The sequence below is a fragment of the Cyprinodon tularosa genome, unplaced genomic scaffold, assembly GCF_016077235.1.
Source record: "Cyprinodon tularosa strain WSP-4 unplaced genomic scaffold, ASM1607723v1 ctg500, whole genome shotgun sequence".
NCBI classification, from domain to species: domain Eukaryota; kingdom Metazoa; phylum Chordata; class Actinopteri; order Cyprinodontiformes; family Cyprinodontidae; genus Cyprinodon; species Cyprinodon tularosa.
The window spans coordinates 53015-72405 of NW_024039231.1; the positions used below are offsets into that span (position 1 = coordinate 53015).

A 19391-nucleotide genomic window follows, 5' to 3' on the forward strand; every position below is an offset into this window, starting at 1 on the left:
GAGCAATAGAGGCCCAGATCTACCACACCAGATAAGACCCCAGCTGCAGACTGTGCAAAGACACCCCTGAGACAATCCAGCAAATAATTGCAGGGTGTAAGATGTTGGCGGGGAAAGCTCACATGGAGCGCCATAACCAAGAGGCTGGAATAGTGTACAGCAACATCTGTGCAGAGTATGGGCTGGAAACCCCAAGGTCAAAGTGGGAAACGCCTCCAAAGATGGTACAGAATGACCATGCCAAGATCCTGTGGGACTTCCAGATATAGACTGAATGGTAATGGCAAACCAACCGGAAATTGTGGTGGTGGACAAAAGGCAGAGGAAAGCTGTTGTGGTTGGCATAACAATACCAATTTACAGCAACATCAGCAAAAAAGAATATGGAATTAGAGAAATACCAGGGGCTTAGAGAAAAGCTGGAAAAACCTGCACTGGAAATAAGTAAAAATGTCTTAAATTAAGTGTATTTACCCTTAATTTGAGTAGGTAAATGAGATATTTTCCAATGGAATGAGTATTTTTACTCTTGAAATAAGATAATTAGATAATATGCACTTGAAGTAAGACAATGCAATTGTGTTTTCTTATTTTAAGTGTAAATTGTCTTGTTCCATTGGCAAAATGTCTGTTTTACCTCCTCAATCCAAGAACAAATGCACTTATTTTAAGAAAAAATGACTTATCTAGATTACGATTTTTCCCGTGTGGAAGGTCAAGGCAGCAGTGGCACCTGTGGTCATTGGGGCCCTTGGGGCAGTGACCCCCAAACTTGAAAAGCGGTTACAGCAGATCCCTGGAAATACATCAGACATATCGGCCCAGAAGAGAGCAGTTCTAGGAACAGCAAAGATACTGGCAGAACCTTCAAGCTCCCAGGCCTCTGGTAGAGGGTTATTAGACAGGTTATTAAAATGGGTATTTATATAGATGTGTATTTATATATATATAGCTATACAACTTATTGCACAGGGTATTAAATAGTAATTGCACAAGTTATTTGAGGTATAGAGCTACAATGTAGAGTCTGATGGCAGCAGGGATGAATGACCTGCTGTAGTGCTCCTTTTTTACAAACAGAATGTACAGTAGGAGTTGATGACATGTTTAGCTGCATGTCGTCATTAATTCCACTTGCTCTAAGCAGTAATGATTTTATGGCATTCTTTATAAATAAGATTAATTTTATTTAAAGTAAGATCATTAGCACTCCTCTAAATATGAATGGTTTAACTCTGGAAGGTGAGGCAGCACCTGAGGTAGCCATAGAATCTGAACCTGGTTTAGACAGCTTTGATCCAGTTGAACTTTCAGAGTTAGAAGAACTATTCTCTTCATCTAAGCCTTCAATTTGTATGTTAGATCCAATTCTAACCAGGTTAATTAAGGTTGCTGTAATTAAACCCTTACTTAAGAAACCATCTCTTGACACAGATGACTTGGTCAATTATAGACCTATATCCAATCTTCCTTTCTTATCTAAAATTCTTGAGAAAGTAGTTGCCAAACAAGTTTGCAATCACTTACACCATAATGAACTGTTTGAAGAGTTTCAGTCTGGCTTTAGAGCTCATCATAGCACTGAAACAGCTCTGGTGAAAGTCACTAATGATATTCTCATGGCCTCAGATAATGGACTTGTATCTGTGCTTGTCCTGTTGGATCTTAGTGCTGCATTTGATACAGTTGACCATAATATTCTTTTAGAAAGACTTGAATATTTTGTATGAATTAAAGGAACAGCACTAGACTGGTTTAAATCTTATCTATCTGATCGATTTCAGTTTGTTCATGTTAATGACAGATCTTCAACATGCTCAAAGGTTACCTGTGGAGTGCGACAGGGATCAGTGCTAGGACCAATTCTCTTTACTATATATATATATGCTCCCAATTGGTAGAGTTATTAGACAGCATGGGATTAATTTCTACTGTTATGCTGATGATACCCAACTATATCTGTCTATAAATCAAGATGAAGCTAACCCATTACATAGATTATAGGAATGTCTGAAGACATAAAAACCTGAATGACTCTTAACTTTCTGCTTCTGAATGCAGACAAAACAGAAGTTATAGTCTTTGGACCAGTCTTTGAAAAATAAGCTGATTAGTCAGTCACTTCATTTGGATAGGATTACAGATAATAAAGTAAAAAATCTTGGTGTTGTTTTTGATCAGGACCTGTCATTTAAATCCCATAACAAAGAGGTTTGTAGAATTTCCTTCTGTCATCTGAGGAACATTGCAAAAATTAGAAATCTCCTGTCCAGGGGTGATGCTGAGAAACTAGTCCATGCATTTGTTACTCTAAGGCTGGACTATTGTAATTCTTTACTATCAGGAAGTCCAAAAAAAAAAAAGAGAGAGAGATCATATCTCTCCTATCCTGGCTTCTCTTCATTGGCTTCCTGTTAAATCCAGAATCGAATTTAAAATCCTCCTTCTCACATATAAAGCCTTAAATGGCCAAGCTCCATCTTATATCAGAGATCTGATTGTTCCTTATGTTCCTAACAGAGCACTTCGCTCTCAATCTGCAGGTTTACTAGTGGTTCCTAGAATTTCTAAAAGTAGAATGGGAGGCAGATCTTTTAGTTATCAGGCTCCTCTCCTGTGGAACCAACTACCAGTTTTAGTCCGTGAGGCAGACACCCTGTCTACTTTTAAGGCTAGGCTTAAAACTTTCCTTTTTGATAAAGCTTCTAGTTAGAGTGGCTCAGGTTATCCTGAGCTATCTCTATAGTTCTGCTGCTATAGGCTTAGACTGCTGGAGGACATAGGGACCCCCATTTCATCATTCTATCTCTATTCTCCCACTCTGCAGAATCTGTTAGCTCAATCTCTAACATTCTGCTATCTCTGCTTTTTCTCAAAGTAGCTTCATCTGGTCTGTTCCTGTTTGGCTGTGACTCCATCCTGGAGAGAAATTACATCTGTGCTGCTGCCATCAACACCTTTGTTTCTAGATATTTGAGATCGGCCTGTTTCTCTGACTGTGACCAACTGGATGTGCTCTCTTCATCCTCTGACATGGGAGCTGGCTTGGAGCTCGTCTGCCTGGCTGTGTGTTTCCTGGATGGAGCCGCCTTTGCAGCTGGTTGACCGTTGCCTTTTGTATCTCTGCTTACTTCTGTATGATTCCTTCTGTCACCTCGATCCCAAGCCATCCTCGCACATGCCCGCTCACACCGAACGTGGTTCTGCTGGAGGTTTCTGCCTGTTACAAGGGAGTTTTTCCTCTCCACCGTCGCTACAGGCATGCTTAGTGTGAGGGATTGCTGAGGAGTCAATGTAATCAGCTGGTTTTCCTTATATAGAAAACAAAATGCAAGCGAAGGTTGTTGCCGCAAGCTCATCCAGGAGCATATCTCTTTAAAGTGCTTTAAGATGACACATTTTGAATTTGAGCTATAGAAATAAACTGAATTGACAGAAGTTTGACTGTCATATAATCTTGATTTTTTTAAAATACTGATGTAGCTTGAGCATTCAGAAAATACATTTATATCTATTAAACATTAAATTACATTTTAGTGAATTTGAACGGCAAGCTTCAGGGTCTCAGGAGGATATAACCTTTGATTGAAGAACAGAACAGTGAGGATAGCAAAGGCATCATTGTCACTGTAGAGAAAAGCAGATTTTGGTTCATTCTGAGGGAATAACTGGATTTACAGGACAGTCCGGGTCTGGAAGGGGTGCTTCTCTCTACGATGTTCAGTAACACAGATCACACAGACATGGTTATTAATGAGGCCAAGTCTCATATTTATTATAGCTTTATTAAAGTTAGAAGGGTTCATTCCACACAGGGTAGAACATATTCTTTACAACTGCCAAAAAATATATTTTACTCACCATTTTTCATTTGGCATCATATAACTCTTGGATAAATCAAAGACAATTTTAACCTTAAAAAAAAAAAAAAAATCACATTGTCCATTAACACAATGAATACTGGAAAAGTCACATTAAACATTGTATGGTTAACCAAAGAACAGCCATCTGTTTGTAACCCTATCATGCTGCTACAGATGCACCACAGCCTTTGGACTCTGATCTGTGGAACTGAAATGGACCTTATGTTTCAGCAGATTGCGACACATGGCAACAGAGACACAGGTGCAATAACAGCTGCATTCTCCAAAGGAAGGGCATGCTTCCTGTCTTCGCTAAACAACACTAAAGGGAACTCTGCTATCGGCTGAAAAAGGCCAAAGATCAATTCCCATTAGTTAAAGCAGGACATGCAGACATCTGGCTTCTCATTGCTGACGTACATTAATTAGCTGCGCATCAACTCACATCTAAAGTGGGTGAGTCGTGTTTTACACCAAATCTGAGCTGAGGATGTGGATAAATCCCAGCATCTGTTTCCAAATGAAGTGAGGGATCATCTGGTCTGCTGTTACAGTAGCCCGGGTCCCTCAATCTACGCTTCCAGGGTGTTTTCCTTAAAAGTTGACCAGTGTTACTGATTCCATGAAATTCATGCCTATGAATATTTGGCCTGTTGCTAACAAGAGGAAGGCTAAAACTCACAGCTGCTTTGTCCCCTTCAGAGAGGTTGATGGGTTAACGGGGGATGGTGGGTTCCACCTTAATACGGGTTGCCTGTGTATTGGAAAAATGGTTTTAAAAAATATAGTCCACTGTTCACATCGCTCTGTTTGTTCAGTGAATCCACCAAGAAAATAGGGACCACAAGCCTTTCTGTTCACCATAGAGCCAGAATGATTAGCTTTGTGCTCTGATCTAGAAGTTTCTGTGCTATAAAATGAGAGGTTCAATCATCTGCTGAACTCTTCAGCAACAGGATGGTTGAAGTTAAAGCAGCTGAGATGCAACATGGATGACAGTGTCAGTGCTGAACAGACATGTTTAAACGAGACGGCTGGGATACGGGATTTCTATCATTAAATTACTGCAAAACACATTTTATTATTTCTCCCTGAAAAATACTGGAGCACTTCAAATGATTTAAAATGTGAACTTAGTGCTTTGATATCTTATTTCAAACACTGATACTTCTGATTCTCTGTGGTAAACGTTCAGGCAGGGAAATCACTGCAGTTACAAACACATGTAGGTGAAACAAACATTAGTTCACGTTAATCCTAAAAAATAACTGGAATGTTAAAATATTTCACAAGTGGCAGAAGAAAACACAGTGTAGACAGAATGAAGGAAACCCACTTCCACCAGGGAGAAACCTTCCAAACTAATTTGCAAGAACACAGCTTTAGGAGAAACTGAAACTTAACGAGATAAAGCGTCTCACACATCTGAAGCTGGGTTTTTGATTGTTAGAGTTTTGTTGAAAAGCTGAAGTAAATCTGGAAAAGTGACCAGTGATTGTTAGGAAGTTTAGTTTCAAGTATTTTAGACTGTAATTACTAGAATTATTTCTCGGTTTCATTTTCAACCTTCTCGTTCTGAGTTATGTAGCTTCTTTCAGTGTGAGTGGAGTGGGAAGCTAGGTTTCGATCTCGTTAACGTAGATTTGCTGATGTGAAGATCACGAGTAGAAGGCAGACTGCAGCTGCTTGAAGGCAGCTTGACGCTCTTTCTTCTCCACCTCCTGCTTCTTGCGTTCTTCTTTCTCTTCTCGAATCTCTGCCTCAAACTTGCTGCTCTGAGACAAAGCCTGGACCTGAGAACAGACAGAAGGACAAAGACGGCGTTACTGCACCTCACCCGAAATCTATACAACAGTTTAACAATAACTATTTCTATTCCCTTCACACGAGAGCTCCTCAGATACTTTAAAAAGCCCCAAAGACTCTCCTCCCTCCTTCAGAGAATTTGCCACCAGAGATCGACCGAAACTGTTCTTTTAAGGCTGATGCAGATTATCTGACATCAGCCTGACAGATTTCACTTCAAATTATTTGATGCAGATTCTTTATGCTAATATAGCAGGGGCCTGTTTCAATAAGGAAGTTCAACCAACTCTGAGTTAAAACTTGAACTCTGAGTTGACTTATCCTGAGATTGGAAACTCTGAGTTTTGGGTTTCAGAACAGCTGAAATGAGTTAGTTCAATCAACTCTAAATTGACTGACTCTGAGTTGAGCGCGTGCACCACAACTATAAAAAGCCATTATCAATGGAGCACAGATATTACGAGTCACCATGGCAACAGCGTCAGACAAAAAAAGGTGTGCATATTTCTCACCAGCAGAACTGGATGTGCTTATGCAAGCATATGCAGAATTTGAACATGTATTTTAAAAAATAAAGCAACACGGCTGCAGCTGCGAAGGAGAGAGAGTTAGCTTGGGTGAAAATAGCTGCTCGAGTCAATGCGTAAGTTTACATTTTAATTACTTTTATACAGTGTTGGGTGTAATGAATTAAGTTACTTAAGTCATATAAATACTGTAATTAAATTAAAGACTATAAAACAATAGTGGATTTAATATCAAATTTTAAAAGGTATATTTTGATTTGAACTTTCTCCCTCTAGTTACACACTTTGGTCAATTTAAGATTAATTCATGCAATTAAATATTGTTTATTTGAAAGCATTAGAAGTGCAGTTTCTTGTCTCTCCTTGTATTGTTCAAGTGGTTGAGGTTGATTTGGGATTTAGAAAGTAATTAATAAGTAAGTAAAACAAATTAGTAAGTAGACCAATACTTTCTAGAGACAGTAATTATTACATTAATCTAATTAGACTTGTTGAAGATAAAATTTGTAGTTAGTAATTAAGAACTATTTTAGAGCAACTTACCCAACTGTTATAATATCAGAGGTGAAACTGGAAGAACAGTATTTTATTAAACCTAATTTAGTTTTCATGGATAGGTGCAATCCTGCAGGCATCAAAAGAACATGGCAGCAGCTGAAAATGAAATATAAAAACACAATTCAAGCAGGTAAGCCTTGAGCACATCATGGGAGTAGAGTAGCTACCTGGCTTTACAAACAGGATCATCCATTAAAGGACATGCCATTTCATTCCCTTTGATGCGCTCTACGTGACTGAAATGTGTGCAATGAATACTGTATGTCCCCAAAGAATCAATGAGGTGTTTAAACACCACTTCCTCTTTAAAAAAGGGGAGGAGACCAAAATAAACTCTGGATTTTCTGAAGAAAACCTGCTCCCGACCAGGTTAGGTTCACAGAGTAAATTGCCATGGTAACTTGATTACATGGTAATCAGAGTTCCTTTCTGATTTGGTATTAAATACTGACAGGGTCATCATAGTGGGAGATTTTAACATCCATGCTGACATTGAAGGCGATAGCTTAAGAGCAGCCTTTAATGCTATCTTAGACACTATTGGCTTTGTTCAAAATGTGAATAGTCCCACGCATTCTCATCTTCATACTTTGGATCTTGTGCTGACATACGGCATAGAATGTGAAGAAATAACAGTATTTCCTCACAACCCTGTCCTCTCTGACCACTTTCTAATAACCTTCAGGATTACTTTAACAGAGTTCTCCTCCCCCAAAAGAAGGTTCAATTTTAGTAGATCTTTATCAGATAGTGCAGTTATAAATTTTAAAGAATCTGCTTCACTTTCTCTCTGCTCTGTGTCACTGAGCAGTGCTGCAGAGTGCAAAAGCTTAGCTTATTCCCCTTCACAGGTTGATGATTTTGTTGAGGGGGTTGCTAGTTCTCTGCGTATTGCCTTAGACAACGCAGCTCCTTTGAAAATGAAAACCGTTAAAAATAGAAAGCTTGCTCCTTGGTTTAATGCAGAGCTGCGTACTTTGAAGCAAAATGCTAGGAAACTGGAGAGAAAATATCGCTCCACAGGCCTGCGAGAGTCCTTCCTAGTCTGGAAAAATGGTTTACTGCTGTATAAGAGGACCCTTTGTAAAGCAAGAGCAGCATACTTCTCCTCATTAATAGAGGAGAATAAGAATAATCCTAGATTTCTTTTTAATACAGTTGCCAAACTCACCCAGAGCCATAGCTCTGTTGAACCGTCCATTCCACCTGCTCTTAGCAGCAATGATTTTATGGGATTCTTTATAAATAAGATTGATCTTATTAAAAATAAGATCATAAGCACTCCTCTATCCGCGATTGTACCTGAGGTAGTCATGGAATCTGAACCGGGTTTAGACTGCTTTGATCCAGTTGAACTCTCTGAATTAGCAAAATTATTGTCTTCATCTAAGCCTTCAACTTGTATGTTAGATCCAGTTCCAACCAGGTTATTTAAGGAGGTATTCCCTTTGATCTCCTCCTCCATTTTAGATGTGATTAATCTATCTCTGTTACAGGGATATGTACCTAAAGCTTTTAAGATTGCTGTAATTAAACCTCTGCTTAAGAAACCGTCTCTTGACCCAGATGACTTGGTCAATTATAGACCTATATCCAATCTTCCTTTCTTATCCAAAATTCTTGAGAAAGTAGTTGCCAAACAAGTTTGCGATCACTTCCACCATAATGAACTTTTTGAAGAGTTTCAGTCTGGCTTTAGAGCTCATCATAGCACTGAAACAGCTCTGGTGAAAGTCACTAATGATATTCTCATGGCCTCAGATAATGGACTTGTATCTGTGCTCGTCCTGTTGGATCTTAGTGCTGCATTTGATACAGTTGACCATAATATTCTTTTAGAAAGACTTGAATATTTTGTTGGAATTAAAGGAACAGCACTAGACTGGTTTAAATCTTATCTATCTGATCGAATTCAGTTTGTTCATGTTAATGATAGATCTTCAACACGCTCAAAGGTTACCTGTGGAGTACCACAGGGATCAGTGCTAGGACCAATTCTCTTTACTTTATACATGCTCCCAATTGGTAGAATTATTAGACAGCATGGGATTAATTTCCACTGTTATGCTGATGATACCCAGCTATATCTGTCTATAAATCCAGATGAAGCTAACCCATTACATAGATTACAGGCATGTCTTGAAGACATAAAAACCTGGATGACTCTTAATTTTCTGCTTCTGAATGCAGACAAAACAGAAGTTATAGTCTTTGGACCAGAGTCTCTGAAAAAGAAACTGATTAGCCAGTCACTTCATTTGGATGGGATTAAACTGATTTCAGATAATAAAGTAAAACATCTTGGTGTTATTTTTGATCAGGACCTGTCATTTAAATCCCATATCAAAGAGGTTTCTAGAATTTCCTTCTTTCATCTGAGGAACATTGCAAAAATTAGAAATATCCTGTCCAGGGGTGATGCTGAGAAACTAGTCCATGCATTTGTTACTTCAAGGCTGGACTATTGTAATTCTTTACTATCAGGAAGTCCACAAACTGTAGGTAAAAGCCTTCAGCTGATCCAAAATGCTGCAGCCAGAGTTCTAATGAAAATGAAAAAGAGAGATCATATCTCTCCTATCCTGGCTTCTCTTCATTGGCTTCCTGTTAAATCAAGAATAGAATTTAAAATCCTCCTTCTCACATATAAAGCCTTAAATGGCCAAGCTCCATCTTATATCAGAGATCTGATTGTTCCTTATGTTCCTAACAGAGCACTTCGCTCTCAATCTGCAGGTTTACTAGTGGTTCCTAGAATTTCTAAAAGTAGAATGGGAGGCAGATCTTTTAGTTATCAGGCTCCTCTCCTGTGGAACCAACTACCAGTTTTAGTCCGTGAGGCAGACACCCTGTCTACTTTTAAGGCTAGGCTTAAAACTTTCATTTTTGATAAAGCTTATAGTTAGGGTGGCTCAGGTTATCCTGAGCTATCTCTATAGTTATGCTGCTATAGGCTTAGACTTTTGGAGGACATAGGGACCCCCATTTCATCATTCTGCTTCATTCTCTCTCTGTTCTCCTATTCTGCAGAATCTGTTAGTTCAATCTCTAACCTTCTGCTCTCTCTGCTTTTCCTCAGAGTAGCTTTGCCTCGTCTGTTCCTGTTTGGCTGTGACGTCATCCTGGAAAAAAACATCAGCTGTGCTGCTTCTATCAACACCCTTGTTAATAGATGTTGGAGATCGGCCTGTTTTCCAGTGTGGTCCTGTTTCTCTGACCGTGACTGAGTGGATGTGCTCTCTTCGTCCTCTGGCATGGGAGCTGCCTTGGAGCTCGTCTGCCTGGCTGTGTGTTTCCTGGACGGGGCCGCCTTTTACAGCTGCTTTTTGTATCTCTGCTTCTGTCTCCTTGAACCCCAGTCGGCCTCGGCAGATGGCCGCTCACACTGAGCCTGGTTCTGCTGGAGGTTTCTTCCTGTTAAAAGGGAGTTTTTCCTCTCCACTGTCGCTACAAGCATGCTTAGTGTGGGGGATTGTATTTGAGTCAATGAGTCAATGCAATCAACTGGTTTTCGTTAGATAGAAAACTTTGTATCAATTTGACTGTATGATCTGGTTGAACTGTAAAGTGCCTTGAGATGACATGTGTTGTGAATTTGGCGCTATATAAATAAACTGAATTGAATTGAATTGAAACTGACTCCGAGTATAAGTTACCTCTCTTTCAGAAACGGGCTTGACTTACTCTGCTTTCTCAGGTTTAACTTACCTCCCTTTCTGAAGCACAAAACCCAGAGTTTCTCTCATTTCAGGGTTAACAAACTCAAGAGTTTTCACTTAACCTCCTTTCTGAAACAGGCCCCAGGTCTCGATGTTAACCATTGCCCAATCGCCCAGGGCAAGTCGTTTTTATTGTCAGGAGACTACAAATTTCATTGCATTTGCCCGCCGGGCAAGTGCAATGATCAAAAAAAAAATTATTTGTCACTCAAAATTACTTTTAAATCACCGACATTCGCTTAAAAAAGGACCCACATGCCTTGCCGGCGCCATTTTTGTTGTTTTGTACACATTCTCGCGTGATTTGAAAAAGCTGCAAGATTTTCCGCCAGATGCCGAGATTTTTGTCCGGAAATTAGCACGAATCAGACACACCCACCACCCAGATAACCCTAGATTAAAAATTATCGGTCAGGGATTAGGAAAATTGGCATAATTGTACGCCATGCGCACAGTGTAAATATGGCTATCATATGGCAGTCTTCTGCACAGTGATGCAGGTCATACATTAAAAAATTTTCTTTAAATTTTTTCTCTTAGACATTGCAGAGGTGCATTTAAATGTTATAGAGCTAAACATGTTAGATTGGTGACCTGTTATGTTGTTATTATTGTCTTGTTGCTGCATTTATTTTGTCAGGGAAAACTAATCCTGAGTCAGTTAAAAATCAGGGAATTCTGAAATGATGTCAGACTGTGGAAACCCTGAATAAAATAACTATGTATAATGATTCTCTAGAAAAGTCACATTATATTAATAGTATTATCTTGTATAAACATACCGTGACTCTGAAATAAAAGTTATTCATTTGTGACATTGACTTCTGTCTTGTGATTTATCTAAAGTTTTTAACCTGTCAAGTTTTTTGGGGGATTTTTAACATTACAATTTATATTTTTTTTAAGCACACAACAGTGTAAAGCAAAGTTTAGTTTGAAAAGAATGAGCAGGAAGGATTGAAAAGCATGTTAACACGGTAATGTAGGCTTGAGTTCATTATCTGACGCATGCAGATACACACCAGGAACCTGGAAACTTAAAAAATACTGAATTACAAAAAAACATTTAAAAAACAAACATGTTTCATTGATATATATACAAAAATGAATATTAGGAACTATATTTATCAAACATTATACTGGGCAAGTAAAAATAGTTTCTGGGCAAATGTTCTTTCTCCACTTACAGCATAAAAATGGCAATGATCACAAATGCTACACAAGGGGGGGCGGGGGTATTGGGGTTACCATTAGGCAATACTAGGCTGTTGCCTAGGGCCCCAAGTTCCTAGGGGCCCCAATTAAACTCTGTTTATATGTATTACAACTATTCCTTACTTGTGCACATTAATTATGTTTTCAATAAGAATCCTTTGGCTAAAATGCCATCAGAACACTGATAATATCAAGTGTGGGGGTGGATCAGTCCATTTGCTGCACATGTTCAGAAAGGTCCAAACAGACAGCAGCAAACCAAACAAACGACGCAAAGAGCAGTGTTGCCAACTTGGTGGTTTAGTCGCTATATTTAGCGACTTTTTAGACCCCTCTAGCACTTTGATTTCTAAAAAGCGCCTAGCGCCAAATCTAGAGACTGGAGACTGGAGACTTTGGAGACAACATCTAAAAGCAGCGAACTCTGCTCTCCAGAGCGAGTAGATTGGTAACCCCGCCTCCTGCTCTCCTCTATCTTGTCTGCTGTCATGATTCATGCAGCTATTATTTCATCCAAATGAAAAATGGAGAACAGATAAGCAGATCATGGCTTGTCTACAGTGAAAAGAAGGACTGGGTTATTTACTTTGGCCTTTTTGGAAACGCAGGAAGGAGCAATCAGCTAAGTGAGCTTAGTGCTTGGAAAAAATCTTTTATTCCTTTAGAGACAGCATGAAAAGTCAGCTGAGTACAAAACATAGAGAGGAAAACAAGAAGAAAAGGGACAAGAAGAGAGGGACACAACCTAGAACAGATAATGGATGTCTATTCTATTAACATTTCTCTATCTGTAGAATGTGTCTGTTTTATGTGTTGTCTTCAGAGGGCCCCCTGCCTGTCTTTGCCTAGGGCCCCAAATTTCCTAAATCCGCCCCTGGCTACACAAGTCTGAATTGATAAGAAGCATTTATCAACCAGTCAAAGAAAACATTAATAATGGATCTCTAATGGATGTGATCTCAAGGCACGGCTGTTGAATGCACCAGTAAGTCGGCACACTGACGATTAGATCTATGTTGTCACAAGAAAAAAAAAGAAATATCTAATACTGGCCAAAAAATAATCGCCTAGCCGATGTATTGGTTTACTTTTATTGACCAGATATTTTTTGTTTATTGTATTTTTATTTTCAACAGTTTTCATGTTTTATCCTTTAGCACTTAGTGATTTTTAAAATAAGAGATCTTTAGGAATATAATTTATTAATACTAATCTCTTTCTGTATCAGTTTGCCTCTTTCTCTGAAGTAACATTTGAAGTTCTGGTTTTAGATGAGTGTTTTCTCTCCACTGTCCCCCTGTGCTTGCTTATCCTGAGCTACAGCTGCACATTTCCTGACTTGGTGCAATCGGTTCTTGACATAAATGATTTTTTACTGTCAGGATTACCTGATCATTTTTATAGAAAGACCAAAACATCAGCTAGGTGATATATTGAATGGATTTTAACTTTTTTTTTCTCAGCCATCCTTTGAGATCACTTGAAGGACATGCACTGCTGCTTCCTTAATTTACCATCCATGTTTACTTGTTAATTATTCTTTTTTTTTTGTTTAAACTGAGAGTTTGGTAGCATTTTTTCCCATTTTTTTTATTTTCACCATGGAGAAAGGAAAAGAAATATTGGCTGCAATAATTGGACCAAAAATATCGGCAGCACATTTCATGGATCGGTTAGAATGATATCAAAATCAAATCAAACACTCTACACTATTTTTCCATTCGATAAAAAACAGAGCTTTCATCTCGGCTCAGCTCTCCGTACGCCATTTCTTATGCTTTGACACCGAACATGTAGGACTGGCAGAAATATTGTATTAAAACACTGACCAATATCTGATGTTTTTACCTTTTGAATGTCTAGATTCCCATGTGGCAGCAGCTCAGCTTTCCTCAGTTCCTCTCTAATGATAACCACCCGCAAAAATTAAAATGAAACTGAAGGGAAACTGGAGTGAAAGTGGAAGATTTTCTTTTTCCGGATGAAGCTTTAAAATAAGTGGTCCTCCTAACAGTCAATCATTCTAGTGAGATGTTCATGTAAGCCCATCCTATGTGTTCGTCCCCATTTCCACTTGCTGATGAGGAGTCTGACATAGTGGAAAATTTGCAAAATCTTCTTTTGCAATGGAAGCTTTTATGAGTGATGCATACAGTAACTTTTAAACAGTGCGTGCGCCAGGAGAACTGGGCTCCTCCGTGTTCCCGCACACGATTAATAGGTGTCCCATTATGGGAGTTGGTACAGGTTTGTGCATGTGCAGTTTATTAAAGGTATAGTGGAGTATTTTCAAAAAAATTTGAAAAGACTCGCCCTCTCCACTTAAAAAAAAAAATGCACATGCACAACCCTGGTCCCGCTCCTGAGAGGGAACGCTTATTAAACTTGTGCGAGAGCGTGCACAATCCCATTTCTCCTTGTGCACACTCCAACCCAGTCTCATGGGAAAATGTACCCCCACTACGTTGGTCCACACTGCAAAACGTAGTGGAGGTACATTAATGGCCATTTTTTTGTGGTACCGTTACATTTCTTCTGCCTATACGCTTTCTATTGTTTTACGTCCTAGTCACGTGACTTTCAAGATTCCAGCTGGGAGAAGAAAAAAAATATATATATGGCCGACATTCGCTCATTTTTTTGTGGAAAAATTAATGACTTGAGTTTGTTTTTGCATTAAAATGAGTTTTGATTACATTTCTAGTGAGAAATGTATAGTTTGTTGCCAGAATATTTACTCAGGGAATGTACATATTCACTTGCTTGTTCGTTTCTTGCAAAGATTTTTCAGGATAATGTGAAACTTTAACATTTTGGTATAAACATGGCTGAGATTTCTCTAACTTTTAGTGGGAAATCAATAATTTCAATCAGTTTCTGCATTTAAATGGGTTTTGATTACATTTATAGCGAGAAGTGTAGGGTTTATTTACATAATATTTACTTAGTGAACATACATAATCACCCGCTTGCTAGTTTTTGCTACGTTTTTCGGATCTCGTCAGGATTATGTGAAATTGCAACGTTTTGGCTGCTACCTATCGCCTAGCATTTAGCTGCCGCCCCGATTCAACATTGAATTCTTTGTGATTTAACTCCATCTGACGGATCAAACCCTCGCCACTGCGTGCGTTGCGTCTGAGGTTGATTTTCAGATCAATGCATTACGTCGTGGCATACGGGAGAAACTAATTAAACTTGTTAAAAAAAGGATCATGGGTTAAGATCGGACGTGTTTTATTTGGAAATCTACCGGATCCTTTGTGCATTTAACTTCCTGTTTGGTGCGATCTCATTGATGGGTTTTGACCAGATTTTGACCAAAGAGGAACTAAAAAAAAAAAAAACAATTTAAATACACAACCAGCATATCTGGAATCAGTGACAGAGAGCGACTGGGACCAGAAGTTTATTAATTTCTCCCCATTGATTTCCATTCAAAATGTTTTCGATCCCACCGGGCTCTAGGGAAGGGGCGGGCATACCGCCACCTACTGTTCATGAGTGTGTAGCAACATTGTTTTACATCTATTAAATTCTATTTTTTTATTTTGTATTCTGAAGATAAATAAATAATGCTTTCCTTAATCTATAAATATCTTTTATATTTCCTTTATTTCCCAATAATCCTTTAAGACTCCATTCTTTGCCTGTCCTTTCAACTCTTTCTCATCAATAGGTGTTTTTCTCTCTCCACATCCTTCACATGTATCATTATTTTTCCTCCCTATTAAGTATAAATTGTCATTTAAATAAGTATGACCTACTCTTAATCTGATCATTATTATTTCTTCCCTTTGGTTTCTCTCATTAATATTTCTATTTAATACTGACTTTTGTACTTTATATAACCTTCTTCCTTTTTTATCTTCATTCCACCTTTTTTGCCATTTTTCAATTTCTTTCCTCTTAATAAATGATTTCCCTTCCCCTTTCCCTAAAGGAATTGTAATTGTTATTGCCTCCTCTAAAGCCCTTTTTGCCAATTTGTCTGCCTATTCCATTTCCTTTTACCCCTTCATGTGCTGGAACCCAACAAAACCAAATATCAATGCCACTCCTGTATAATCTAAATAAACTGTGCTGAATTTCTAATACTAAATCTTTCCTATTATTTCCTTCTCCCTGAATACTTTCTAAAACTGCGTTGGAATCCGTGCATACCACCATACCCTGTCTGCTCTGAACTCCTCCACCCATTGGAAATTCAGTATAACTGCCACCATCTCTGCTTTGAAAACAGATAGTTAATCTGAAATTCTTTTAGAAATGTTTATTTTGAACTCTGGTACATATATTCCTATTCCCACACACCCTTTTAAATTCTTAGAACCATCAGAATATATTTAAGGTAATTATAATATGAGTTTGCTTGTTGGAATCATTAACTGCTTTAAAAAATATTATTATTATTTTTACTATGCTTTTCAAAGAAAAGAATGCTTTGCGCAGAGAGCTCTCCGCGCAAAGCATTCTGGGCTATATCTGCCTCTTCTGAGGCCCTTTTTTGTCTGCTCATACGCTTCGTAGACACTTTTTCCTCTGACGACCCTCGGCAATTTTCAAAAAACCGTGGTGAGAAAGGTGAGCTTCAATGACTATCTGAAACCGTAGCTCACAGATATATCCCTAAAAGTGCACATCTTTTAAATCATGGCCGTCTTTAACACTAGTCCATAATAACCAATTCGTAGAAACTCTTCAATATATAAAAACATTTGGATCCGACCGGCTCTGGCATCGTGGATAACATTAATATGTCCCTCCAAATTGTCTCTGTCTGTTGATATACACTCACCGGCCACTTTATTAGGTACACCTGTCCAACTGCTCGTTAACACTTAATTTCTAAACAGCCAATCACATGGCGGCAACTCAGTGCATTTAGGCATGTAGACATGGTCAAGACAATCTCCTGCAGTTCAAAGCGAGCATCAGTATGGGGAAGAAAGGTGATTTGAGTCACTTTGAACGTGGCATGATTGTTGGTGCCAGAAGGGCTGGTCTGAGTATTTCAGAAACTGCTGATCTACTGGGATTTTCACGCACAACCATCTCTAGGGTTTACAGAGAATGGTCCGAAAAAGAAAAAACATCCAGTGAGCGGCAGTTCTGTGGGCGGAAATGCCTTGTTGATGCCAGAGGTCAGAGGAGAATGGCCAGACTGGTTCGAGCTGATAGAATGGCAACAGTGACTCAAATAGCCACCCGTTACAACCAAGCTGGGCAGAAGAGCATCTCTGAATGCACAGTACGTCGAACTTTGAGGCAGATGGGCTACAGCAGCAGAAGACCACACCGGGTGCCACTCCTTTCAGCTAAGAACAGGAAACTGAGGCTACAATTTGCAAAGCTCATCAAAATTGGACAATAGAAGATTGGAAAAACGTTGCCTGGTCTGATGAGTCTCGATTTCTGCTGCGACATTCGGATGGTAGGGTCAGAATTTGGCGTCTACAACATGAAAGCATGGATCCATCCTGCCTTGTATCAACGGTTTCTTGGCACCTTTTGGGCCCCTTGGTACCAATTGAGCATCGTTGCAACACCACAGCCTACCTGAGTATTGTTGCTGACCATGTCCATCCCTTTATGACCACAATGTACCCAACTTCTGATGGCTACTTTCAGCAGGATAATGCGCCATGTCATAAAGGTGGAATTATCTCAGACTGGTTTCTTGAACATGACAATGAGTTCACTGTACTCAAATGGCCTCCACAGTCAGGGGGGTCCAACCCGTTACTAGCATGGGGTACCTAACAAAGTGGCCAGTGAGTGTACATCCTACATCATGATTTTTAAAGCCTTTCATAGTCACCTATTTTTAAGTATATGATGAAATAATGCCTTTAGCATTCCAACCTCCAAGAAAACCATTTGCCTTCAAAATGAATCTGCTTTTATTTCATGACGTTGTTGTATCACGCAGCTTCTGAAGGCTGAGCGGCACAGCGAGGTTAAGGTGGTGCTTCCTGGAGGGATCAGCTTTATGTTATCATTCTCCATCTGCTTTAAACATTTATTTTACATAATACAGACCCTTTAAGAAGCCATTTTTGTTTCTTTTGATAATTAACTGTGGATGAAGCCGATTTATTCAATCATTTAATAAATTACATATCTGTCACTTTTATACCCATGAACTTCAGGTGTAGCACTTCTTTAAACTCCTACGTTTCTTAAAATATCTTACTTACTTGAGCGTCTAAAGGAAATAAGACTCCCAGCATTGTAGAAAGCTCCTTCGATCAGACCTTTTGAACTGTAGCTGATTTCTTTTATTATGTGTCTAGACCAGTGTAACACACATGAACACACACAGAGTATGGGCCCCTGATCCTCTTCAGTTTTTACAAGACTAAACTGGATCAAACCCCATCAGAGCAGTTCAAATGTCCTTGGCTTGTCTTTCTTAAATGTACTGGTTACCAATTTGGTCCAGAACTCATTTAGAAATCCTGACTGTAATTTCAGGGTCCTGTAGGGTCAAGTTTCTTCCTCCATCACTACTCTGCTAGAGACACATGGTCCAACTCAAGTAAAGCCAACATCTACCTATAGTCCCAAGGAGGAGCAGTAGACCTCTATGGGTACGCCCCTTCTAGACTAAATGACTATGGAACCAGTTTCCTTTGATTATTTGGACTCATTAAAAAAGGGATGAATACATTCTACTTCAAATTAGCTTATTCATAACAGCTTCTTTAAAGGAAAAGTCTGGATATAATTAGAATTCAAACTTGTTAAAGTACTTTAAATATGAAATTATTCCTTACTGTTCATTAAATGATAAGTGTTTTAATTCAGAGTAATTTTCATGTGAATGTGCTTTACTGGAGGCATCCATGTTTGTCAAAGAACACTACTGCCACCTACTGGTTTGTGACGTCACGGTGCGGTATCGGCTGTTGATCAAGTCCCAGTGCTGTATCTGGTGTTTGTCACAACGCGCTATTATCCAAGTCATCTTGAAAACATTCTTCTTCCAAATGTTGGCTACATATTACGGGTTTTTTCTCTGGCCAGAAGTTCGATGGCAAATCCTCCCTCTTCAAGTTGGCGATCCAACGACCAACCCGTCCGTGGAGGATCAGGAATCAGAAAGGTGGAATAACTCTTTTTTTCCCCTTTTACCCGATGTATTCCAGCATCCAGCTGCCATGCACGTGGGCATTGTCAGTTTCACTATAGCTCTGGTGAATCAATGGTGAAGTCCTCTGGAAATCTTCAATAATTGTTGTTGATTGCAGATGTGTCTAGTAGTTCCCATTGATGTTGCTTGTAAAGCGGGGAGAATGCCGCTAGGCTTACCGCACCGTGATGTCACTGCTGGAAGATGGTAGGAGGGAGGGGTCACTATATTTGGGCAATAATGGCCGCTCCCAGACTCAGCAAACGCAACAAAAATTATTTTGTTTTTTTGTTTTTTTACTGATTAACGCTAAATTAATTAAATCACCGTGAACGCATTAGTTTTAGGTATAGATAAAGATCCATTGATCATTCATTGCTAGATGCACTTTTCCTTTAATGCTTTGCATTCTTTTAATTTTTCACATCAACTAATCAGGTTGTCATCATGTTACCTATTTATGTATCATCTTTAGATGCTCTTAGTTGTTGTTTTTTTTCCTGTGAACTGAATGTCTCACCAGTATAACTGGAACTAGGCTAATGTGGTTAACCAGGGTTCTTTTTTT

General features: G+C 39.0%; 1 protein-coding gene across 1 annotated transcript in view; it reads right to left on the reverse strand.

Annotated features, from left to right (window-relative positions):
• Window positions 1-3750: 3750 nt before the first annotated feature.
• efhd1 (EF-hand domain family, member D1) overlaps window positions 3751-19391 on the reverse strand; it is a 32264-nt gene continuing 16623 nt past the window's right edge. Inside the window, exon 4 of the mRNA XM_038302999.1 lies at window positions 3751-5656. Within this exon, the coding sequence (XP_038158927.1) occupies window positions 5522-5656 (135 nt within the window). The 3' untranslated portion in view covers window positions 3751-5521. The remainder of the gene's footprint in view (window positions 5657-19391) is intronic.